Source organism: Pempheris klunzingeri, chromosome 14, assembly GCF_042242105.1.
Source record: "Pempheris klunzingeri isolate RE-2024b chromosome 14, fPemKlu1.hap1, whole genome shotgun sequence".
In the NCBI taxonomy this organism is placed as follows: Eukaryota; Metazoa; Chordata; class Actinopteri; order Acropomatiformes; family Pempheridae; genus Pempheris; species Pempheris klunzingeri.
In genome coordinates, this window is record NC_092025.1 from 20583022 (window position 1) to 20609241 (window position 26220).

At 42.4% G+C, this 26220-nt stretch overlaps 1 protein-coding gene across 2 annotated transcripts in view; it reads left to right on the forward strand.

The window, feature by feature from the left end:
* Positions 1-26220, forward strand: part of LOC139213152 (rho GTPase-activating protein 7) — a 103073-nt gene that overhangs the window by 75734 nt on the left and 1119 nt on the right. For both annotated transcript variants that reach the window (XM_070843788.1, XM_070843789.1), the window contains exons 2-16: positions 2125-2196; positions 2327-2408; positions 3856-3919; positions 4645-5279; positions 5595-5826; positions 6544-6951; positions 9240-9631; positions 10162-10338; positions 13513-13672; positions 14000-14198; positions 14973-15186; positions 19778-19892; positions 19979-20215; positions 20551-20780; positions 22123-22296. In XM_070843788.1, the coding sequence (XP_070699889.1) occupies positions 2125-2196; positions 2327-2408; positions 3856-3919; positions 4645-5279; positions 5595-5826; positions 6544-6951; positions 9240-9631; positions 10162-10338; positions 13513-13672; positions 14000-14198; positions 14973-15186; positions 19778-19892; positions 19979-20215; positions 20551-20780; positions 22123-22296 (3391 nt within the window). The remainder of the gene's footprint in view (positions 1-2124; positions 2197-2326; positions 2409-3855; positions 3920-4644; positions 5280-5594; positions 5827-6543; positions 6952-9239; positions 9632-10161; positions 10339-13512; positions 13673-13999; positions 14199-14972; positions 15187-19777; positions 19893-19978; positions 20216-20550; positions 20781-22122; positions 22297-26220) is intronic.

Here is a 26220-nt window from a genome sequence, read left to right on the forward strand (position 1 = left end):
GAATAAGACGTGAATTAGGCGCCTTCCCTTCGTCTCGGCTGAAGTGAATGAGCAGGCGGTAAAAAACACAACCAGCAGACAAGAAGTGTTTGAAGAACCGATCAGTCATGGGCTAACTGCTGTTGTTGTTCTTTAGTGGAGACTAATGTCGGCCATATTTCATGCTGTCTGAATATGAAAACAAGAAGTGCCCTTGGCAGTATTCTAACTGCGACAGCATGGAGAGAGAGCAGGTTTAATGTTTCAGGCAGGGCGATGGTGTACAAATATTTTGAGACCGCTCAGAAAATCTAAATCCTCTTGTGAGCTGTGCAACCAGACAAAGCAACAAAATGATTTCTGCTGCTCCTCATTGTCAACATCCTGGATAAAGAAAACACTTTTAATGCTTCAAGTGACACTGTTTCATTGTAGTTTTCTTCTCCACTCAGCCTTCTCTAATACTTTGCACCACATTCTCTGCAAAAATAGGCTACTTGGCAGCAGTGGAGGTTAATTGGTTGTGTGTGCATATATTCAGAGGTCTTCCAGTACATGTACTGTAGCTTTTGTTTTGAAATGACGGAGAGTTGATTAATGTAATGCATGTAATCTTGTTGCCCGTTTCTATTTGTGTTTCTTATCCAAGTGTGTGCTGGAGCATTATTACGTCAAGTATACGGTACACGCGTGTTGCTTTTAATGGGTTTGATAAAATGGCTGCCATTTTTGCATAAAGAGGTGCAGAGGAGTGTTCATTTATTTCCGCCACCGTGTCTCTGACGCTGCTTTCTAAAGCTGCAACAACTAGTAATGGGCAATAAAACTTTTTCTGAAATCAATACCAAGTCACACAAATACTTTTACAGATAGAAAAACTTTTTAGAAACAAGGATTTAATGTATTTTTATGGTTGAGATAACAACAACGGCAATAAAAGCAACAATAGTAATGAAATTACTAAATTGTCACTTCATTTTAGGCACTTGTGTAAGAAAGTGTAAACTATCATGGATGGCGTATAAATAGTGCAGTTTTTTCAACACATTTTGCGTGTCGTGTTTGAGCATTTGAGCATTTTAAGCTTTTTACGCCATTCTGAGTCTGTGGTCAAGTTGGTTATAATAAATATGCAACATCCAAGTAATCTGTCAAAATAAAGTTTGCTGAGAAACAATGTTCAGTTACACTTTCTAAATAAAGCTTTTTCTTTTTAGTGCGACTATATGTTGAGCAAATTGTTTTGTATTTTTCAAAGCAGAATAAAGCATCCAGGGCTTAGATCGGGCATTTCCCAATGATGTTGATTTCAGTTCTACTTTGAAAAATAGGAACAATGAAGAGTAGATACACAGAACCGCAGCCTGTGCAAAAGTTCAGTCCTTCACAAGGATGATGTCTGTTTTTCTGTATCAGTCGCTGAATTTTGGGTTTATGTCTTTTTTCTCTTTGGTTGTCTTCTCTTCATCAGCTCAGGCTTGAAACGTGGCAACGTAGCAGATAGTCCTCCCTAAATCTCCCAAATACCACAGTCAGAATGAGAAAAGGGAACACATTTGTCTAGGTTTTTGTTGAAACTGAGGTTTGGGGACTGTGGACAGATGGCCACTAATCTCCTCTTTGACACACCAGAGGAAGATAAAAGTGAGGATGCCTGTTGTGTTTGGGCTTCTAGGTTTCTTACAATATTAGATCTCAGTATTGGCACAAAGATCCACAAAACTCAGAGTGTCCATGAGAGACTTACAACCTTTTTTTTTTTTTTTTTTTTTTTTTAAACGAGTGTCTGCATCTACCTTACTACATTGTTTCACCCTCTGACATTGTTGCTCTCACATGCTAAAGAGGAGGGGAATATGAAAAGCATCTCATTTCCTTCCCTCTCAGAAGCTCCCAACCCCATACTCAGCCAATTAGCAGTAATTAAAATGGCCTCTTCCAAGAGTCACAGATAATTAATAGCCTGTATGTGCTCCCAGTTTTCCTCCCTTAATGTTTTTCTTTTTTTTTTAACCCAAATGCAAATGTAATTAAACTTCATAAACAGACGACTGATTAAGTGCAAATATTTGCCCTCTTAAAGCGGGCGGAGCATGAAATGATTATAATTGAATTAAATTCTGTTTTCCTTCTCACTGTTTGCAGAGATTGAAGCCAAGGAGGCCTGTGATTGGCTGCGAGCGGCCGGCTTCCCTCAGTATGTGCAATTATTCAAAGGTAAATATGAGGCTGTCAGGGTAATCCTGTGCCCCACAGTCCTCACAGTCAACTCAGAGATGATACAGACCAAATCCAAGTGATGATCATGCAGCGTCTTATTGTTTCATTTGTCTTGTTTGTGTGTCAGACTGCAGGTTTCCTGTTGACATTGAGTGGGCGAAGCGTGATCACCGCTTCCTGGATAAAGATGCCCTCGATTCACTCTGCAGGTAACACACTCATGCAGAGAACTGCTTCCAAATGCTACAAAAGAGGTGTCGACGTGTCGTTAACAGGGTTAATAATTTGATATGATCCAAAACAGCCAGGCGGCACAAAATGCATCTTTAAATCTTTAAGTACAGTGTTCAGGGTTTGTTAACTCTGTGTCAGAGACGTGTTCGTTAAACCCTGTGGTTTCTGTATCTCTGAGGCTGTAGTTTTCACTGCTGTTGTACTGGATTATATTGTGGAGAGAAGTCTTTAATTAGTTTTGACCCTTTTAACTCTCTGCACACCTTGAAGGGATATCTGGGCGTAACTGAAGTGGGGTTGTATGAGGTGCTTATCCATAGTCTGTGTATTATCTACAGTAAATGGCAGTTTGCACGCCTCCAATTTGGAGGAGCAGGCACCAAACACTAAACAATGTACCGCTGTGGATGGGCGCAGCAGAAGAACATTTGAACAGTTTAAGTGAGCACTATATTTAGAATTTTTTTCCGCTAAATTTGCCCCTTTCGACAGGGAAATAAGGCTGTTTTCTCATTCTCTTCAATTGCCTTAAAGCCACCATACTCCATTGACAAAGACAAAGAGAAGGTAGCTGTGCTACCGCTGCCTCTATCAATAAACTATTTATAATGACTTCTGTTATTCTTTAATAAGAATTAATAATAATAATTCTTATCATATAATCTTTATATGATAACACTAGCAACTAATTGATTGAGGCAGCGATAGACTGGCAACTTGAGTCTTCTGGCTTTGAAGTGAGCAAAGAGAAGGAGAGAATGGCTTCAGTTCCCCACATCGGATTTGACTATATCACACTTAGACGATGACATAATATCCCATACTTATTATTCTGAATTCAAGAGCATGCACAATTTAGAGCATATGTTTGTGAACCATGAAAAGTGTTTACACACTCATTTATATACACTGTTTATTGAGAATTTAATCCATGATAGAACTATTGTCATCAGTGCAGAATAAACTTTAATTAAGTGGAGTTCGACACCCTCTAATTTAATCCCTGCGGTAAAACAAATTTCATGGTAATTTGACCTAAAAGGGGAAAAAAAACAGTTTATATTAAGCGCTGGAGGGTCAGCCAGCCAGCATCTCACCTTCTCTCAGTGAGGCTCAGGGTGTGGCAGCACTATGTGGTGCAGCAGAGCTCTTTGTTGATCACCAGCAGGAGATGTAGTACTGTGCTCAAGGGCACCCCCGTTGGGGTAATGACTGAGGGATGAGCAAGAGCTGCTACTTCCTCAGATTTATCCTGCTGGTCCAGAGACTTAACCGCTTACAAAGCCGCTGCCCGAGTATTTCAGTTTTTTCCAGTTTTGCACTTTGAAGTTGATACACTGTCAGTAATGTCAGATAATGTGTAAAGAATTTGTATAGCAGTTCACCGTTATTATGTGACACTGTCTCTTCTTCCTCTTTTAGGAGATTAAGCACTTTAAACAAAAGCGTGGAAATGAGGCTGGAGCCACGGAGATCAAAACGCAGGGTGAGTGTTGAGAGCAAACACCGAGAAACTCAAACACAGCGGGACTCTCACATCGAAGCAGCAGGAGCCGTGGGGGGTGTCACACCATGAAATCTCCATGTTAAGCATCATTTGATTTTGACTGATACCAAGTGATCAGTCCTCCTCCTCCTTCCTCTTTCCTCCTCCTCAGTTTGTCTTTCTAGGAGCAAGTGAAGTCAAGGACATGTCCAGAAAAGAAAAGGAGGAGGAAACAGAAGCTGATTAGACACTTGGACCTTCAGGGTCCTCGCTGTGATAACAGAAAACATTTAACAAGTAAAAAAAAAATAATCCAAACAAAAAATAAAATTGGTACTCAAGCAAAGGTGAAAGACTTTTGCGAAAAATAAAGTAGTACTATAAAAGTATTTTATAGTCCAAAGAACTACATTTTAAATTCTAAATATCAACGTACCCCTTGCACTGTGTCTTTGCAGCGTGTGATGTTTGAACAATTTTGTTTGTGTGAATCTATAATGATGTTCATGCTTGTATACTAAATTAATGAAAACATGTTTGTGTGCATGTCAGGCCTCTGTGTTTGTTTGAATACATGTATTCTGTTTGCAGATTGTTGTTCATGCCTTCACGTCTGTCCCCTGCATATATTAGAGCCAGTGCAGATTCTGTTAGAATATTTGTGTGCCATTTGCCGATTTCTGCGAGCTCCTCTGTGTGTGTCTGAACTGTCCTTCTTCTTCCAGGGAGAAGACTGGGATGAAGAAGACTTCTGTGCCATTAGCCCCAACTGGATCTACGACAGGCGGACTCGGCGATGGAGGCGACTCGACTCCACGACGGACATCCTTCGCTTATCCGACAGTCCCGCAGGACCCCAGGATGTGTCTCTGTGTGATGTCAGTGACCAGCATGATGTCTGCTCCATCCACAGCTCCAGCAGCACTGAGAGCGAAGGCCGCGATAGACACCTCAAGTGTCCCAGGCACGCTGCCACCAACGCAACCACCTCCACAGCTGCTGCCACCAGCACCGCAGACGACCAGGAGACCAGCAGGAGCTCCTCCCGCTGCTCCTCCACAAACAAGGCGTCGTCCCTGGACACATCATTCAGTGGACCCCCCTCCCCCGGCGGAAGCGGTGGAGGATCATCGGGCATGGTTCTGGACGCCGAAGGCTGCTGCCCAGACAAACCGCCCAGGAAGAAGGGCACCAGCTTGCTGAAGAAGATGGAGAAACTGAGGCTGAAGGGGACGACTGGCCTCCTCCCTTCTGCTTACAGTGGTGGAAGTAACAGCAGGAGTCGGGCCCAGCACCTCATCAGTGGGCCGGTTCTGGTCCAGGAGGAGGAGATGATAGAGAGGCTGCACTGCCCCCAAAGGTGAGGATTGTGGGTTACATTCTCCCCAAAAACCCTGAAGATCATTTTCAGCTAAATGACTCAAGTAGATCTCCAAGTTGCAGTTTAACCCAAACATGACCTGAATAATAAATGTATTATTATGTATGAAAATCGAACATGATGGAAAATAACACTGTACTGAGAAGAAGCAGGGAGATTTGTCACTTCCGGCTGCTTTTATTTAGGCCAACATAGTTTAAAATTATGTTAAAGAACTATTTGTACCTAGGATGTTGTTTTACATACTACAGTGCAGCTCTAACTGTACTGTCCAACCCTCCTCAATGTCTCCAGTCTGCAGAAGAGGCCTAACAGCCGGGCGTCCTCCTCTCCCTCGTCTCCTCACACCATCAGCAGCAGCAGCAGCAGCAGCAGCAGCAACAGCAACAGTCACTCAGAGAGCAGCAGCACTGTTAGCACGCCCAGCCCGGTCACCAGGATCAGGAGTAACTGCAAACGCTCCAACAGCGGCGTCGGGGTCAGTGGTAGAACGACTCGGAACAACCAGAACCACACAGGAGCAGAGGTCAGTCCAGGAGGTCGAAGGAATTATTATTATCATCAATATTATTATTGTTTGCTCTTAATATTTCTCACTATGTTTTGCCAAAAGTAAGTTGTTGAGACATTTCCCACAAAACCACAAATGTCAGCCTGACGGAGGCACTAGAGGTATCAGTGATATTAACATTGTCCTCACCACTGAGATCTGGGAACATTGTCACATCGTCAAGTCCCGTGTGATGGGACTCAATTCCCTGGTTACGTTTCCTATCAAACTCCCATTAGATGCACACTTGACTTGTTTCAGACCTGCTGGATCACCAAAACTAAACAGTCTGCTTATCCCAGACTCTTCAGATGTTTTTCTCCTGAAAGACACGCGGTCACGATCACTGGTGTGCATCAGGGTTGGAATCAAACAATTAGGATGTTTGCTTTCCCATCAAATTTCCACAAGTCTGTGGAAATTGTTAGCTGCTTCAGAATGCTAACCCTGGTCTGGAGAGCTGGACGCTAAACTCAGGGTTATAACAGAAAAATTAATGAAGGTGTTTGTTTAATGGCATTCCAGTGTGTTTTTTTATATTTTGGTATTTTCATGTATATAAATGGACATTTGAATATATGCTGAAGTGCAGCTGGTGGTTTTGCCCTCTCTTTATTTACTAATTACTTTACTCTGTCCTTCTGCTTTTTCTTTTATTTAAATCTTTGCTCGTCCGTCTGTTGGCCCTCTCAGGACTACAGGAACCAGATCAACAACCACAACAACAACAGTAGCCACGAGAGTCTGGTCTTCCAGATCCCCCACGGACACAAACCGGGGACCTTCCCCACCTCCCTCGCCCACAAACACACCATCCTGTCCCCCATCATCGACAACACCTCCGTCAACTGGAGGACCGGGAGCTTCCACGGTTACCGGGGACGACACGGTTGCCGCCGTGGCACGTCATCGCTGGCCACTGGTGACCAGGAGCCCTCGTCATCTTCTTCCTGCGATGTTGCAGTCCCCAGCCCACTCGCTGTGTTGGATCATCGGCTGAGTATCTACGACAACGTGCCCGATGACCAGCAGCTGTCTGAAAGTGAAGGCGGCAGTGGTGGAAGTGTCAGCGATGCTGAGCGGACGGGTGAGGAGTCAGAGGTGGGTCAAAAGACAGTCACTTGTATCTTTGTAATCAGAGCTTTATTTTCCAGGGGAGAAGGTTGCCTGGCATACATTTTCTACTATTATTATTTTGCAAGAACCTTCAAAACCAAGTGTTTCTCAAATCATCTGACAGTGATGGAAACCTCCTCTTCGATGGTTTAATTCGGTGCTGCATCTGATCCTTTTCATAACTATCTGAAACAAACTGACAGTCCGGCCCACACAGGTGTGTGGAGGTGTGGAGGTGTGGAGGTGGGCAGCGTTTGAACTTCTCTCACAAGTTGTCTATATTTTTATTCTTTACACAACTGCCTCCAGCACTTCTTGTGTCCATTATCCCAATTTGAATGATTTAATTGCTTCATTGCTATGCAAAAGTCACTGAATTTGTTTCTCCCCCCTGTTGAGTTTGCATTATGGGAACAGTTTTGCTTTTAGATGTAGTCCGAAGACATGTAATACATCCTGGTTCCCTTGGAGCTTTCAGAGGCCCTGACAGTGTGCATTCCTTTAAACAATTAATTGATCATTCTTTACTGTAACAACCTAATTTCCCCGCTGGGGATCAATAAAAGTTTATCTTATTCTATTATATATAATGTTAAAAAATACATTGCAATATTAACAGATGTATTGGCCCATGTTCAACAGTACTGGTAGAGTCAGTTTTTAAAAAGTGTGAGTATATCTAGCTGATCAAAGAAGAGGTAATATATCACAATCCTAAACACTGGGATAATTCTGTTAAATTACATTTCCTTGGTGATAATACAGGGACTGAATACAAATACACAAAACTGATTAATCTGGAGGAGTCAGAGTAGAAGTGAAAATAAAAGTGATTTATTTTCAGCTCATCTCGATATTTGCAAATATAAGAAAGGATCTCAAAATGTGGGGGACGAGGGGGCAGGGTGGTCATGCCTAGCAGACAGAGAATCCACATGATAAAGCCAGACCTGACTAATCGCTGCGTCTGAGAACAGCTGCACAAACAAAAGTTCACTAAACTTCAATAACTACATACTATTATACTACTGCACTAAGATCAATACAAAGATGGTAGCAACCAGTAATCCAAGTTGACTTCGTGTGTGCTCGCCTATCTTCCTCATCCTCCCACCACACAACCTTTCACCATTATTCTGAACAAGTGCTCAAACAGTGCATCAATAGCTCGGACAGGCTAAGAGCAGAGAAAATGACAGATTGAACTCGTTAGACGTGCTCCCTTTACCGAGGGCGCAGAATGATTATAGGCCAGCTCGTAGTCCGAGGACACCACTGAGCAGGATGGTCAGACTGCAGAGGTGGAAACCAATCATGTTGTGAGCACCTGGAGAGAAATCAGAGGCGGGGGGAGAGACAGAAAAACAGGAAAGAAGAAAAACACCCACGCGTGGCACTTTGCCCCTGTCTGGCATGTAACAAATAGCGTTAATACCACGGGAACAAAGCTTTTCAGCAAGTGCAAAGGAAATTTCCTGTGCTGCCACTCATTCATTCAGGGAGAACAGAATGATTACTTAGTGAAGCAGCTGATGAGTCACTATTAAGGATCAGCATTTTATAGTTATTTTGTGTAACAGGGCTGTAAAATTCTGCCAATCCGTTTCCTTTTTGTAAAAATATTCCAGAGTGCTTCATTAATCAAATACAGATTCATACATCACAGGTATTAAAAACACAACAGTCAGCACAAGGTGGAGGCTTCCTGTCTGAATCTTATTCCTGTCTACTAAAGAAAGACTCAAATCTCAAATGAAAGTCTATAAAACACAGGTAATTCAGTCAAAGATATTGATTCTGCTAAGCTAAGCTCCATATTGAGTTGGAGTTCTCCCATGAAGCTAGAAATCATTTTGTGAGTGCCTGTATCAAATTCCATTTTAGATTGAAACTATACATTAATGCCTGACTACTTACATTAATCATTTAGCTTCAGACGTGTTACTTTCTAAAGGAGAAGAGGAGCCATTTGGAATAAAGGCTGACATAAGATATTATACAAGTCATTAGGTAATGGCTTTTAAGGAACCTGTTATTTTGTACTTCTGATCCTTAGAGGGACTGAGTAATACCTCTCCTATTCCAACACTGACGTATGGCACTGAAGTCCTTCATTTTCAAAATCCGAAAATCTGCTGAATCAGTCAGCTAAAAATGCACACAGAAGAAAAACTATAACCAAAAGTTCTGTAAGTTTGAAACAGCTTTTGTTGACGTGTCTCTTTTGAGGGAATTTTCCTGTAATTTCCTCCCAAATTCTTTTCTTCCTTCAGGTGAGTCGGCTGCTCGCGGGTGAAGACGTTTTCTCGGCTCTGGATAGCGTTTTGGAGCGGATCAGCGACCTCCAGCAGCTGGTCACCACCTGGTCTGAAAATTTATCCGAGGACGACTGTCAGAGAGGTTCAGCCTCCTCCTCCTCCTCCTCCTCCTCCTCCTCCTCCTCGTCTTCCTCTTCTACCTCCCAGGACTCACCTGCCCACGGCTCCTCAGCTGCTGCCTCCCCCTGTCCCTCCTCCCCCAGCCACATCCACCTGGAGGTGCAGCGTTCACAGGAGACAGAAGAGGAGGAGGAGGAGGAGGAGGAGGAGGGGGATGCAGAGAGTGGCGAGAAGGTACCAGTTAACGGAGAGGAGCCGAAGACGAGATCTCCGCAGCCCAGGAGCAGGTGAGGAAGCTTGGAGTGTAACGCAAGAGATAAACTGCAATAAAATCAAATGTTGTGTACAAAGCATGTGGTACTTAACAAACAACAGAACTCAAAGTGTTTCACATGTTTTGGTAAAAACACATCAGCATCCACGAGTTGCTAACATGAATGTTTACATGCTAACTGATAATGTAGAAATTAGCAATCATTATTAAAATTATTATTCATTCATTCCCCAGTTTAATGTGTGAGGAGCATTACAGCCCCACATGGCCACTTGCATGGCGACATTCAGTATTTTAATATCTTTAATGAAACTCTTGATCTGCATTAGGGTATCTAAATATTTAACAACATGTAATTACATCGTTTTTTTTCACCAAATGTGAGGGATCTGCTGCCAGAATCATAGTTTAACTTAATAATGTGATATTTTCTGTTATAAGATCAGAGTAAAAACACATCTCTGGAAGATAATTAGTTCCCATTTTGCTTGTTTGCTTGTTTCGTGCGTGTGCACTTATGTGTGCTCACTGCTATGCGTTCAGCAGGGTGAGCCAGCAGCTGCACTGGTCCAGCGAGCAGAGCCTGCCCTCTCTGCCCACCAGTCCAGGAGTGGAGCACCAGTCTGTCTCCCAGTTCCTCCTGCTGCAGAAACTCTCCCTGCTCAAACTCACCGCTCTGATGGACAAATACTCCCCATCCTGCAAGCAGGGCTGGAACTGGTAAGAAGTGAAAGGGCGGAGGTCATGGGTTTGATTTCATGCTTGAAAAGAAGTGTGAGGGTGCAGCAGAAGTTGAGGGCAAAGTCGGCAAAGGGGCCGCAAGGTGAGAAACAAAAACTCTGTAAAAACAGCAGTTTTTCTCGCTTCTTTGCCCCTGCACAGCTGCGTGGAGAAACTTCTTCAAGGAAACAACCGTGGAAAGGAGGGCAGGTGGGCGGGCGGAGGGGTAAATATTTCAGGCAGCCTATTTAGAAAATTCATTCATTATTCATGGCTCAGGTGCAACTGTGCCTCAGCTTAAAAAACAACAGCAACATGCTTCAAGAGGAATAAACTTCTTTACAAAAAAAAACCCCAAGAAGGGTTGCTGGTGCCTCACCTTGGGTCTGTATTTCTGGGAAATCAGAGGGAAGCTTGGCTCTGTTGTCCTCTCCCTGCTGGTTAACCGCTGTCGGTTATTTTGGGCTACTGTGTGTCTGTCCTCTTCTCTTTCTGTCTCAGTCTCTCTATTTACATTTCTTTCTTCCTCACTCACTCAGAAGTATCTCATTGATCATTTCTGTGTTCATAATGTTGTTATGGGGGCTTACAGGGACTTTTTGTAGTAGATTTGTAATGGGCACTATACTATAACCAATATATTCTCTACTGTAGATGGAGGTCATCATGTCTCCAGTTTGGAGTCGTGACCAGAGGCTGAGCCACGTATTGCTGTGGACAAGGGCAACAGAAAAATGTATTTTGGCCACCAAAAAAACAAAAAACTGTATAATTGTAAGCTAGATTTAGAATATTGTCACCATCTTACCTTGCGTCAGACAACCCTTTCCGACGGGGAACAGAAGTGATTTTCTCTTCTTCTTTGCTCTTTTCAAAGCCACCAGATTCCATTGATAAAAACATCATTTTTACTTTGCAGAGCTGCTGGTCTACCACTGCCTCAGTCATGTTAGTTCAGATCCGAACTAAGCATGTAAAACGCCACAGTCGCACAACATCTCAAACAAACTAACCTTTAGGCAGCAGTAGACCAGTAACTTCTGGAGTCTGGTGGCTTTGAAGGGAGCAAAGTGAGAGCGAGAAAGGCCTCAGCTCTCTGTTGGAGACTGTTGTCTGAAGGTAAAGTGCTGAAAATATTCCCAGTGTAATGTGCACTTCAACTATCCCTTTAACTTACACTTGCTGAGGGTACAGCCAGCCCTAGGGGAGGTCTGGGTCTTTTAATAAAGACTTTGCAGACTGTTAAATCTGAAGCTTCTTCCTGATTATGGGATGTTTGAACTGCATATTTTATCGACATACGATTTAATGAGATCAGCGTTTTGCCTCCTACACAATGTTTTTGGAATAAGCCCTCATGCAAAATTGGGCAAATTCATTTTTGAGAATAATGAAACATTCAAATATTCTGCTTGTTTACTCTGCGTAACATTTGTGTGTGCTAATGCGTTCTCAGTGAACATATGACCTGCTTGTTTTATGCTTTGGTAGAAAAGCAATTAGATTTTTGCAGAGGTTGTTATGCTCATTGAGATGAGGATGAATGTTGGAACCGAGCATAGAACAGAAAACCCTCCTGAAATTAATTTTCTGGAGAGGGGGGGGGTTTAGCATTTCAAACTGCTCCATTTTATAGAGTGTTAACATTAATAAATCGCATAAGAGGGAGAGAAATTAACCAAAATCCTGTCAGACCTGACCTTTAAGGGAAAAAGGAAGAAAACTATCTAGTTTAACATTTGTTGAAGTTTAAATAAGCACAAATTCTGAAATCTAAATCTAAATCTTGTTCTGGCACAAATCATGTGACCATAATGTTCCTTTGTTCAAAAGTTCAGACAGAGTTACACGAAAGGCATCAGCTGTGACGAAATAAGAGAAATAAGTTGTGCCAATGTCATCTCATTGGTTACATAATGAAATGTCACCGACAAATAAAAGCTGGAACTGATGTCTCCATAAGAAAATCAGATGAGAGGTTTGCTACCACTTTCTTATTTATCCATTAAACATAAGGCTCCAGCACTCAGGTAGCTTAGCTTAGCACAAAGATTGGATATAGGAGAAACAACTAGCCTGGCTCTGCCTAAAGGTAACAAAATCAGCATACCAGCACCTGAAAAGCTCACTAATTCACACATTATATGATAATTCACACATTATTATATTAGTGATTGTTTAATCCATACAAAAGCGGAAGTGCAAGAATGAAATTAGCAGTTTCAATGGCGCTGGCCACAGCCACATGACCTCTAGGGTTGCAGGGTTGTATCCAAAACATTTCAACTGAAAGACGAAAACTGGCACAGAAACGTATTTGTAAAAGTCAGACATGTGAAAAGTCGGCCCGTTTGTTTCCAAGAGTCGCTGTAAGATATGAAGGAGGAGAAATGGACGAATGGAAAGAGAGCCGAAAATCATTTAGAGAGCATGTGTGATATCATTGCTTCTTTACTTTGGTGAAAAATACGGGACTGAAGTGTGTTTTTCTAACTTTTAGGATGATGAGCCAAGTAGAGAAAAGGTTTTATTACTGATTGCTGGAGTGTTTTGGATCTCTCTGCTCTGTCTTTTTAGACACTGCTGTTACAAGACTGCAGTTTTATCCAGAGTGCACTCTGCCCCACAGTTTTCAGAGTTAGAAACTTAAAATCATTGCAGCTTTCTACACAGTTTTCCAAAAAACAAAACAAAAGAGAAACTGAGTTTTTGGCCCCCTTGCATCTGGATCAACACGAGTGTCCAACAGAAAAGAACGCAGTCCCTGGTATTAAAGGTTTAAAGGTTGCTTATATCAGTTCAGAAACATGAACAAACTTCAAAACAGTCTTTCCAAAAGTCCGATCGCTTTGATCAACGTCCATGGTTTCTCCGTGCCTGCATGTTTTTCCTGCAGAGCTGATTTGAATGGCACACACGTTTTAGCGATCGCTGGGGACTTATGTAATCAAAAAATGTTTATTTGGCTCTTCCTTCAAAAGGAAACGCATCCAACGGCAGCCAAGTTGAGCATTTTTTACACTTGAGTGGTTGAGATTAGAAATTCCCAGGACGTTTGCAAAACAATTTTTGAGCATACATTAATTTCCAAGACTTTTCCCTCGGCACCAGTGCACGCTGTTTGAGTGCTCGCTGAAACCTGCTGGATATAATGGACGCCTCTGTCACCTACAGGACTGTTCCCAAACCGCTGAGGAAGACCAAGGCGATGGAAGTGAAAGGCAGACGAGTTTTTGGTTTGCCTCTGCTCCTTGGTGTCCAGCAGACGGGAGAGCCACTTCCTCCCTGCATCATCAGAGCACTGGTCTACCTGAGGGCAGAGTGTCTGGACCAGGTAATGGAGCCAGAGACCACAAGAGGCCTGCAGCGATGTTATGCACATTAGGAGGCGATACAGAGTAAAACCTTCAAAGATCTAATCAGCTATTTCTTTAGGGGAGGTGACACTCAATGCCTCTCTGTTTCTGTAAAAGTTAGACAATACAAAGACCATTTTAGTATATAATAATTTTAATAATAGTATAGATAAATATATATAAATACATTTACTCACAGGATGCTTTTTGTGATACTTAGAAACATTTAACCAGACTACTTTTATTTTAAAGTGAAGTTTGAAAAAGATTTGACTCAACATTATTTGTATTGTGTTCTCTCTCAGGTGGGTCTTTTCCGTAAGTCGGGGGTGAAGTCTCGTATCCAGTACCTCCGTGAGCTGGTGGAGTCTGACCCAGACGGTGTTTCGTATGACGGCCAGTCTGCTTTCGACGTGGCCGACATGGTGAAGCAGTACTTCCGAGACCTGCCTGAACCGATCTTCACCAGCAAACTCTGCGAGTCCTTTCTCCACATTTACCAATGTGAGCGGTTACTGCTCTAATCATGTGACTAGCATGAACATACGATTGCTCACTTTATAACGATTGTATTAATGTAGAATTAAAATACCCCCAACAGAAAACCAGAAGAAGATGGAGCTGTTTTAGGCTGATCATTGTTTTTTCTCAACATCACATTTTGTAAAACTAGAGAGCTGAGTATGTTAACATGCTAAGATTTGGCTATTATCAGCTAAATACTAACATGTTATAACTAGTATCTTTGTTAACATGTAAAAATGTTTTGAATTTAGTATGTAGCTTGTTATGCTACTAAAGCTAACATATGCCACCTCACATGCTAAACAGAGATGTGCAACCCTCCGATATTCACATGTTCTTTCTTCATTGTTTGTCGTCGTGCAGTGCTAACCATAAAATAACCATAACCACAACCTAAACATCATCTCATAACCATAATCGTAAGCCTAAAACTAATCCCCATCCCAAATCTTACATGAGTTTTGTACATTTTGGTTTACCATCAAGGTGATGAACATGCATTTCCATTTGTGGACAGAATCCCTTCATTTTTATTGTGAGAGATGTGCAGGACGGTGTTGTGGGAAGTTCAATGACCAGCAAAACATGCTTTAGTTTTTAAATCCATTTCCATTCACCTTAATCTTGTTGTAGAAAGGTAATTCATTACAGTGAACACTGTCTTGCCTTTATTTTCTTGTAAGAATTCTAAATGATGTAAACTCTGCACTGCACAAGTTTAATACTAACTGGTTAGTTTTTTTTTGCTTGCAGATTTTCCCAAAGATCAGCAGCTGGTTGCAGCTCAGGCGGCCATCTTGCTGCTTCCTGACGAGAACAGGGAGGCTCTGCGAACGCTGCTGTTCTTCCTGCAGGATGTGGTGGCCTGCGTGGAGGAGAACCAAATGACCCCGACCAACATTGCTGTTTGTCTGGCGCCGTCGCTTTTCCACCTCAACACCCTCAAGAGAGACGCCAATGCACCCAGGTGAGCAGAGACCACAGGCGCTGTCTGTAAAACACATCACACACGTGCATCAGGTATCTCTTCAGTTACACTTACAGTTATCTTGATTTTATTCTGTAAACCATCTTATAAAACTGATTTGTACATTTTTTTCTGCACACACCATCTCAGTAAAGATGAAAATGGTGGAGGGTGTGTGGGGTCAGTCCCATGCTGTCACAGTTACATAAGTCTTAACAGCAGTTACATAAGTCCTCTGCTGTCCACCATGTGTGTATTACTGCAATTTGATATTGGTTTTTAGAACACGGAGTTCATAACAATTTAGTTTTTTTCCCTGAGAGTTGTTTTTAACAACTGGTTTTAGCTTATTAACTGCAGAATGTTTACACAGTGTGATATTTCATCAGGAATTTATTTTCCAACAACGCAGCGTCTGTTCGTAGATGTTGGGGTGTCCTTGAACACATCACTAAGGACAGGCTTTGTGAAATAATCATATAGTATTTGTAGTTATCAAGTTAAGCCACTCATATAATCCTTTGAAGTAAAATTCTTACTTTTGACTTCTTCATGCGTCGCTTTCAGATCCAAGCATCTGATGTAGCTTCAGATGCTGACTTGACCTTTGGTTTGTGTGTGCGAGTGTCTCTGAATGTGTGCTACTGCAGGGTGCAAGTCAGGTGCCACAGAAACATACTTTTCTTCCTCGTGTGGTTGATTCATTAGACGTCGTGTCGTGTTTCCGTTCTCACAGATGATATCACCTCTGGATCAGATCCAGCTGTTACGCTCACACTTTCTGCCTGTGATGAAAAGCTGTCAGCACAGTTTACACAGAGTGTGTTACATAACCTCCACCGTTTTCCATGTGGCCTCCGCTTTACTCCCTCCTCCTGAGAGCTGCAAGAAAAGTTATATTTTGATATTAAAAGGTAATTTGGCTGTAGAAAGATTCAAGATTTAAGACCTTTATTTGTCACATACACAGTTATACACAATATAATGCGCTGTGAAATGTTCTGAAAATATATAAATTTATATATATATATATAAAGATAGAGATAAATAAATAAATAAATAAAAGTCTGAAACCTGTGCAGAATATGGATGTATATACAAGCATGCCAGAGTATTGCAGGTTGTGAATAGATTATATTATATCACAAAGATTTTTTTTCCTCAAAATGTTGTGTATTTTTTACAACATGTCCATTGTAGTGTGAGACCTTTCCAAAAGTAAGTAACAAGGCATGCTAATGGTATGTGTGTGTGTGAGTACAAGACAAATCATTTCTGTTCACCCTCTCTTGAATCTGTGTTGCGTAACTAAAACTTCAGAACCCTAGTTTATGCATCACTTCTAATCCAAAATGTTTTACTCAGCTGATGTGTCCTCCTGTGACCATTCAGCATCCTGCTCTGCTGCCTGGCTCTCTCCCTCCTCATCTCCTGAGAGCTCAATATCTCCATCACTCTCCCTCAATCATTTTCAGTAAAATCATTCCTGTTTCACTCAGCACTCTTGAAAACTGTTGAAAATGAGAAGGAGATGAGTAAAAATGTGTATTTTGAGGGCTGAAAATGAACGTACACTTCTGAAATCTAAACATAATATAGTACAGTCAAAAACCAAACATCCTCGTGAAGAATACAAATGCTGCATCTCCTCTATAGTTGATAGCTCACCTCTCTTAGAGCCATAAAATGTGCTTCTTAAATTCCCGCCATTTTGAAAAGACAGAAGAAGTGCTCTGTTCTCCACGGCCCCGTGTGTGTAACAGCACTAGGAAGCGCAGGATGTGCTTTTCACAGTACATTAGGAGTCAAATAGACTGTGTGTGCGTGGTGTTTCAGTGTCATGTCCCCCACAGAGGACATGAATGAATTGCTTGGTCTAAGATTCTCTCCATCTTCCTTTCAGCTGAGAATCCTGCAGGAATTTAGTAAAGACAGAGACAGAGTGATAATGGCTTCGTATCATTAGGATATGAATCAAATTAGTAGGAGACGCTCGGTCCAATCAGTGTCTGCAGCTTATTTTTCTGCAGAAGTGTATTCACTGTATTTTAGCATGAATTCATTCTTTAACATCAGTGCTCACAGTCACACTAAAACTCTGTTATGTTAGCTGCTAACAAGACAGACCTGCCAACACTGCAGTTTATACGGTATAAAAACTTATTTCCAGAATTTCCCCCCCAGGGATCAATAAAGTATTTCTATCTATCGATCTATCTATCTATAAAAATTTATGTTTAGCTTCCTCACATGGATCCATTAGTTTTGTATGTTTGTCCAAGTTGCCAGTTTGTCTATGAAACACAATCCAAACAGTATATATAATTTCAACCCATCTGCAGCCTGACAGACCACAACCAGATTCTGGGGCCGTGTGCCCAGCTGCTGTCTGCGCCAGCTGAATGAATTAGCTAGCTAGCTGTTGTCAAAATGTCGCAGCAGGGCAGCATTTCAGCCACAAAATCCAAAAACACCTGCACATTCAAACACACTGACCCGCTGCCATTCTAATGTGCTAGTCACCAGGCTGGCCGTGCCCTCTGCAAAGCCTGGAGGGTCGATTTTAATATCGGGCACGGTGGAAAAATGACGAGAGCCAGCATGGTAGCTCCTAACGGCACAGAAGGGCACATCGGCAATATGTTGTGGAACCTAAATGTTGGCTGGTTTGCTAAGATTGTGACCATTTTAATCTTATATCTACTTAAAATCAACACGTTAGTGTAAATGTGACCTATTAGTCAGGTAATTGCTCAAAACAGCTGCACACTTTGGTTTTTAGTTAGTTTAGTTTTAGGGACTATTTACAGCAGCGGATGAATCCAGGTTTGGTGCTGTGGTGAGTGTTTGGAGCAGCAGGACGTTGTGTGTGTGGGACAGAGAAATAAACCACAGCGTGTGTGATGAATGTCACCCAGTGTAATAACACATCTCAGGCTTTAGATAGAGACATGATACTTGTTAGTTGGATACATTCATCGTTGCCTCAAACTTTTTTTACTCGCTCTCCTTTTTCTGCCATTACCCACTCCCACCACCAGACTCCCCTCCTCTCTCCTCTGTAACGTTCTCTTTTGCCATCCATCTCGTTTCCTTCTCTCCTCATCTTCCACGCTTGTCTTCTTTCCCGTCTTTCTTCTTTTCTCTCTCCACCCTCACATCCACATTTCTCTTTTGCTCTGCTATGTTTCATCCCCCCTCATCCTTTCCTCCCATCTCCTCCTCCTCCTCTGTTGTTTTCTCTTCTCACTCCTGTGATCACTGTCTTTTCAACTTTTCCCTCTCACTAACTCTTCTTCCTCCTGTACTTTCCTCCCTTCTTTTCATCTCCACCTCTTCCTTTTTCCACCCTGGCTCTTTTCCTCCCTTCAGGCTGATGGTACAGTAGATGGAAATAATATAACGACACAATCGGCACTTTGCGCCTCCCTGCTCCTGGAGGCCAAAGTCCCGGCCTGTCAGAAATCATGTCACACTTTGTGGTGGGAACAATAACTAAGAAAAATGACGGCTGCTTGCAGCTGTTCTCCCACAGATCTACGAAATCTCATTTCTGCGTCTTTTTGCTTATGTTTCTGCTTTGACAGATCTCCCTACTCCTACAGAGAAATATACTTTTTAATGGTCTAACTACCCGTCCATCCGGCTCGGTTTCTTTTAAGTGCGGGTGTCTAATTTCCCCGTTTTGCCACTCCGAAAAAAGTCCATGTGACTGTTTGATATGACAAAACGTTTGCCCTCCAAACTTTTTCTTAAGTCATCAGAAACTAACCTAACTTGAAATTTAAAACTTTATTTCAAATAAAATCAAGGAAAATAACTTCCTGTAAATGACTCACTTTCCAGTAAACCTCAGCAATGCAACACGAAAGTTTTCCAAAACAACCTGAATCTGTCAGCTGCAGTAACTGTGACGAGATGCTGCCGATTCCTGTCTGCTGTCTGTGAAAACCGCCTCAGCTGACTGGCACATACACTAGCTGCAGCATGACGCTGCCGTCACTGCTGGGAAAGCGACATGTCACATGTTTCACACTCTCCTCCTAGTTCCTGTCTTCCCAAAACTGTAAAAAGACGCAGTGAGTGTAAGAGTGTAGAGCTGTGAAGCAGCCGTCTATCTTCTTCATCTGTCAGGTGTTCTCACTGAAGCAGCCGGTCGGTGGTTCCTCCTTTGTGTCGTAGATGTCTGGTGGTGTTTTTCAGGCATACATGGTGTTTCTCCATCTCTTGTGTCCAAAACAAACGAAGCTGGGAGTTAGCTGCCAGCTGTATGATCAGCTATAGTATTTATCACGTACATTTTAAGTGTTTGTTAATGCATTTGTCGACAATAATAACAGCAGTACAGAATGTTATTAATATTAACAGATGAATAGAAACCAACTCTCACCTGTTCTTTTCTTTTTGTGCCCTGAACTGAGGTCCCCCCGTACATTACTTTTATGGTAGTAAGATTATATTAATTCTAGGGAGAGTTTTTCCCCATAACAACATGCTACTTTTATTTAAGTACATGGTTCAATATTCAATATTTTTGCTGCCATCAATTCAAGGCAATAAAAGTGGGCGTGTCCCTGTGTTGCTGCTGCAGGTCGACTCACAGGAAGTACAGCCTGGGCCGCCCGGACCAGCGGGACCTGAGTGAGAATCTGGCTGCCACCCAGGGTCTGGCCAACATGATCACTGAGGCCCAGAGACTCTTCCAGGTACTAAAACCAACATCCAGCAAATTATATTTGAAGCTGAAGAGACCGAACATCAAACTAATGAAGAAATAAAATCCTCCCGGTAGCTTCCAGAGTTTTGGCCCAAGCAGAGTTTAAGTGCTGCAGGCCCCACGGAGGACTCCCTCTGTGTGGAAGGAGGAGGCCCAGTGTCCCCCGGACATAGAGGGAGTGAGGAGGAGCAGGAAGAGAGGAGAAACAAGCTGCAGCTGAGCACTCAGCACCTCCTGAAAGAGGCCAGAGAGAAGAGCCGGGGCTGGGAGAGCCACCCAGCTCCAGAGCACGTAGAGCTGGCCTTCAAGAAGGTAAGAGGAGGGAGTGGTCCCCCGAGGAGGTGGTCCATCACCCACTCGATAGGACCAGGATGTAGTGGCAGGTCGCTGAGTTTCTGCTACAGTGTAAAAGTCTGCACTTTGACTTATTACGTTAGGAGAGAATTAGTTCCTGAGTCTTTAAAAACAAAATGTAGAACTGTAGAGTGAAAACGAACATTAATTTGAGTACATTTTCAAGTAATTTTTACAACATTAGGTACAACAAGCCCTCCTGTGTATACACAACATATACAATGCAATGAAGGAACAAGAGATCTTTATTAGTGTGCATACAGGTTGAGCTCTAATTGTCCTCTCGTCTACAGATGGACGACGGCTGTCCCCTGAGGATGTGGCGCGGCTCTGTGGAGGTGGACACCCCCCAGAAGGAGCTGCTCCGCCGGCTGCTGAGGGAGCAGGAGCTGTGGGAGGGAGGCCTGCGCCAGGCCGCCGTCATTCAGACCTTATCCAAGGACGCCGAAGTCTACCGCTACCTCCTCCGGGGCCAGGGCCACAGCCTGGGCTCCCGGGCCACACGGGAGCACTTGCTGCTCAGGTAATGAGGCAAGGCGAGCCCCAGGCTTCACGGACCTCTGAGTCTTAACCTGCTGAGCTCTACAGAGCGAGGCGGACGGAGGAGTCGAAGCCAAAAATACTCTAAAAGTGTCAGTTTGATTTAGCAGTGGTCAGTGTGTGTGTGTGTGTGTGTGTGTGTGTGTGTGATTTTAATCCAACCCTAAAGTCAGATGAGACATGACAGCCTCTGTGTTATGTGCTCCTGTCGAACAGGAGGACATATTTGTTAGGGACTATTTTCAGCAGTGGATTAATCCACATTTGGTGCTCTGGTGAGTATTTGGGGCAGCAGGATGGTGTGTGTGTCAGAATGATCTACAGTGTGTGTGTGTGTGTGTGTGTGTATTCGGTGCAACAGTATGTGTTTTATGTAGTTTTTGAACAACAATGGAACTTCCTTTCATGCTCTTTGTTAACAGTAGTATTTATCACCTTATGCTTTAGAACAGTCTGTTCTTCAGCTGCAGTGTTTTTGCCAGACTTTCTTTGTTGCATGTTTTCTCCTTCACTGTGCTTCTCCTTTGTGTCTCAGTGGCCACTGGCCAGCTAAGAGTAAAAAAAACCCATATCTTTAAAAACTGCTTTGGAAACTGGTTTGTATGGAGGCCCAGCATGGCTATGCTTGCAATTATCATGTTTTAATGTCATTATCCTAATCATTTCAATAACAAAGCTCACAGCAGTTTAATTTATCATGTTAAAATATCCATGGCGCTAGCTTCTTAGAGGTAGTATCTACTGTGATGGGAAAATTTAAATCCATCTTCAACTCAACTCAATTCAAAATATTCTGTTCGTCCTTCAAAGGGCAAATGAAGCCAGCAGGTATGCAAACATGAATATACAAGAACAACTCACTGAGATCCATTCATGTTTGAAAGTTAGAGCAGTGAGCTCTGGCTGGCAGGCAGTAATTCAGCAGACTCATAGTATTCCCAAGGCTTTTTATCCCTTTGCTCACAAAAAAAACCCCACAGGACGGACTGTTAATAGTTAGAATAGACTCATATTTTCCTAATGGTGCTGGAGTGAGAGGGGACAGTGAGAAACATAAGTAGTAAGAACAAACATCCTTTTGTTTTTTTTTTTGTGATAACTGGTTTATTATCTCAATAGCAAAGCTTATTTTTTTGAAATAATTAACTTCGAGATAACGGCATTGAAAATGATAATTGCAAAGCATGAATGTTCTTGGTTTGTGTAGTTTTGAACTGAAATCAGTAAAAAAAAATTTAAAAAACATTTTGCTTGCAGGTTTCTTTGGAGTTTTTTTTTAGTTTTCTGTCACATTTTGATTTTCCTTTCTGATTCTCTCGTCTCAGGATCTGGCAGGCAGACCCATCCTCTGGCCCTCTGTACCTGTCCTCGGTATCCACGGAGCACCCCGAGGTGCTGCCGGAGGGGGTTAGAGTCCACGTCCACTCCTGCCTCTACCTGCTGGAGCCCACAGGAGCCAGAAAGACCCGACTGACGCACCTCTGGCGAACAGACACCAGGTAAGGGTGGATGCTTCGGAAGGAAAAGTAGAAGAAAGAGTGAATTTATGCTCGTTTTTAGAAATTAGTTTGAGGCTGTGATGGCTAAAGGTGAGGGAGGAGAAGGTCCGAGGACTCGCCTGCTCATATTGAATAACTGCCAGGGTGCAGATGAGTCAGGGTTATTTAATTATTACAGAGGAAGAGAAAGAGGCAGGAATAACTGCAGAAAGATACAGTGAGTGCATATTTTTAGTCCGTTTGCTTTCATAGACAATTAAGACTGACAGGCAATATTACAAAAACTTCTCACTTACCGGTGTTGGGTCATGCAAATAGTTTCATTAGTCCATATTTTGAGAGGTCTTCCTCTGAAGCTCCTCTGCTGCCACCCTAATAAATCAGAGGTGACTGGAAGCATCGAATGATTAAATCTGGAAAACTTCTATTAACTTACAAAATAATTTACAGAATTTGGCCTTGACAGAGAAAAATGTAGGAGAAGAAAACAAAAATGTTCTTGTGTTTGGGTGGAGGCTGAAACTGAAATGTTGGCATATAAAACCAAAACTATTTGCACCACAAGATACTCTGAATGATTAAAATTGAAGAAATAATTTCTAAGTCCCCTTAAAGTTATTGACCAAATCATGCTTTTATTATAATCCAAAGTTGCATGAAAACTATATAAATAAATATAAATGTAAGAGCTTACAATTAAAAGTAAGAATAATATCTCCTAAAACACACCTTTGTTAAAAGACCAGTCACTTTGTGTCTTATGGCAGTCAGTCCTCAATCCTATGTTGATAACTGTATTGAATTTGTTCAGATTAAAATGGCAGAACAGTCCTTTAAGGAATAAAGGCAAGACAGACGTAAAACCAAAGGAAAAGTGAGCTGCAGGAACAACAGAGAGGCTGAAAGGATTTAAGGTTGTAAGGAGCCTATTAAAAGAAATCTCTGCAGAGAGCGTAGTCTGTTCCATCAGTCTTAATTGAGCCTGTTCTGTGTTTCTGACCTCTGCCAGCGTCTTATCTGCGGCACAATCACAACCTCCCTGTAGGTGAGCACATGAGCGAGGAGGAGGAGGAGGAGGAGGAACAGCCCTGCTTCTCATGATTCATGCCCTTTGAAACCGAGTTGCTGCAGATTTTCCACCGCTTACATGATCAATTTGACTCCCGGCGGGTCCCTGCAGCTACATTTGTCTCAGTTGATTAAATAAAATGAACCTCCGTGCGACAGAAAACAGGTGGTGGAGCTGCTCTCTCAGAGGGCTGCGCTCGTAGCGTCTCTGTCGTTAAACCGTGCCGTATTTTAGGCGTTGAAAGAAAGGAACAGCAGATTTGGTCAATTCAGTTCCGAGCACGCACAGAGTTTCCTCAGCTCGGATTCAATAAAACGGAGAAGATGGGGGGAAAACACACACTATTGGTCACTTAAAGTCATCGTGTTTAAACGTTGTCATAGCTACAGTGGGCACATGTGATCCAGTGTGTGTGGGACAGCGGAGGAAGTATTTGAATCCTTCCTTAAAGCTATAATATGTCACATTTCCACACTGAGATGACTAGTCCTGTTATAGAACTTCTTTGGGATGATGTGATTTTAGTGACAAAGTGTGCTAGTTTAACAGTAAATGTTCACTCTCAATGTCCGTCCGGTGTCTTTTGAGATAAAACCTCCAAATGTGAGCCTCACGGTGGAGCTAGTGAAACATTCAGGGGATCAACTAAGCCGTTAGGATTCGTCCTTTGGGGACCATGAATATCTGAACCGAAGTTCATGATAATCTAACTAGTGTTGAAGATTGAAACACTGACTCCTAACACCATGCTGAGGCTTACTTACTCAAAATAATGAGTGACTTAAAATTTTAAAACTAATTCGAATTGTAATATACTACGTTAGATTAACTATTAATATTTCCTACTGCCACATCAAAATTGTCTCACCGTCTCAGGACCTAGACAATCAAAACCTTGATGAACTAATTTTTAATCCCTTTCTCCTAATTTAAACCATCTTTTTTTAACCGTTTTTATTCCCACTGACTGCGCTCGAGTAGAAGCATTCAGGAGGGAAAACGGTGATTTGTGACATCAAAAAGAGGAAAGTCGATGACAGCTGTGATCTATAACTGTGCGATTATCTTGGCAGGCTTTTAGTTGGCCCATTACAACTGAACTGAAAGGACACATTATTTCACAGCCTTGTGTCTCTGTCTAATTTATTGATGAGTGTGTGCCGAACAAAGACCAGTGTGTGTGGAGCAATAAGGGAATAGCCAGGAGCTGAACTATTATCCAACGTACACACATTTTAAGCATTTCAGCTGAAAATGAACGGGAAGCGTGTGTAGAAGTGAATTTAGCTTCAATTCAAAGATCATTTCCAAGCCACCAGCAGGGGTCTGGGCCACATCAGCCTCCTGTTCTGCAAGAGTGATCATGTAAGAAAACACCCAGAAGGATGAAAATCTTCACTCCTGCCTTTGTCTGTCACTTTCTCTCTTCTTTAATTTCCTCTCATGACAGAGCTCAAGCTAAACGTCCACTGTGCACCGGGCTGTCTTGGACTTATTCGCGATGACATTAATTTTAAGTGCTTGTTAGCTTTCAAGGCAAGACAACAGATTCAAAGCATCAAGGTCAGCTGGGCGTTTTACAGTACAGGTCTGTGAAACAGATCCTATCGCCTCCAGAGGAAATGAAACACCTTACGGCCTCAGTGAGTGAGAAACATCAAGGATGTTGTGTTTGGGCTGCAGCCCGCCTCAAACTGCAGAGAAGACAAATGTTCAGAGACACAGAAAAGGAGCAAACAAACCTAAGTTTCAATATGTTTAGCAAGTGCATGTGCAGCTATTAGCAGTAAATAATGTGATGGAATACAGTCAATGTAAGCAAGTCAACTGTTATCTATAGAGCACCTATAAAAACCAAGGTTAACATAACAAATGAGGACATTTTCAATTCAATTCAATTCAATTTATTTGTATAGCCCAATATCACAACAGAGTGTCTCACAGTGCTTTACAAAGTTCACTGAAATAAACAAGTGTAAGCGAACAAACCATCTAAACATTTAACAGCATCACAGCTACTAAACAGTACAAAGCATCACAAATCAAAAAATAGTGGACACGATGACTCCAGCATGAACCACTTAGAAAAGTTGTTTGCCTCTGCCAACCAGTCGAGTCCAGACCCAAGATTAGTGTCACGATCAGTGTGGTCACAATCTCCCCTCCTGTTCCTGAATTATGGCGTCAAAGAACGACCAGAAAAGTGTTTCTGCAAAACATTACGTCACTGGAAGATTGAAAAATACCATCACTAAAACATCATCAACTGATCCTATTAGACATTTGTGTGAAGTTTTGACACAATTAGCTCATTAATTATCAGGTTATTTGTAATAAATAAGATGTGTTTCATGAGGCCACAGTGACCTTTGACCACTAAAGTCTAATCAGCTCAGTGTGGCATTTGCACCAAAGTGGAAGAGATTCCCTCGAGACGAGAATGGGACGGACGGACTGACGAGGCGAAACCATTATTCCCCCGGCCACTGCTAGCTCTTCAGCTGTGGCATAAAAAAAACCCCAGAGAGCTAGCTGACCTGACTCCCAGTGGGAGGCTGCTCCAGCGCCTGGGACCCAGGACAGGGAATGCACAGTCCCTCGTGTTTTCAGTCTGGAACGAGGTACAACTAGCAGGTCCTGCTCAGAGGACCTGAGGGCTTAGCAGGTCACCAATATACTCTAGAGGAAGACCACTGAAAGCCTTATAGGTGAGGAGGAGGAGGAATTTAATCCTACAAGTGGAGTTTGAAAAAGCTGGACTTGTTTATTACAATATTTCCTTTCAGCTCTTTCTGACATCACTGCAGTAGCATTGAACTCGTTACATTAGGTGTTGTTACCTTTTTCTGCACTGC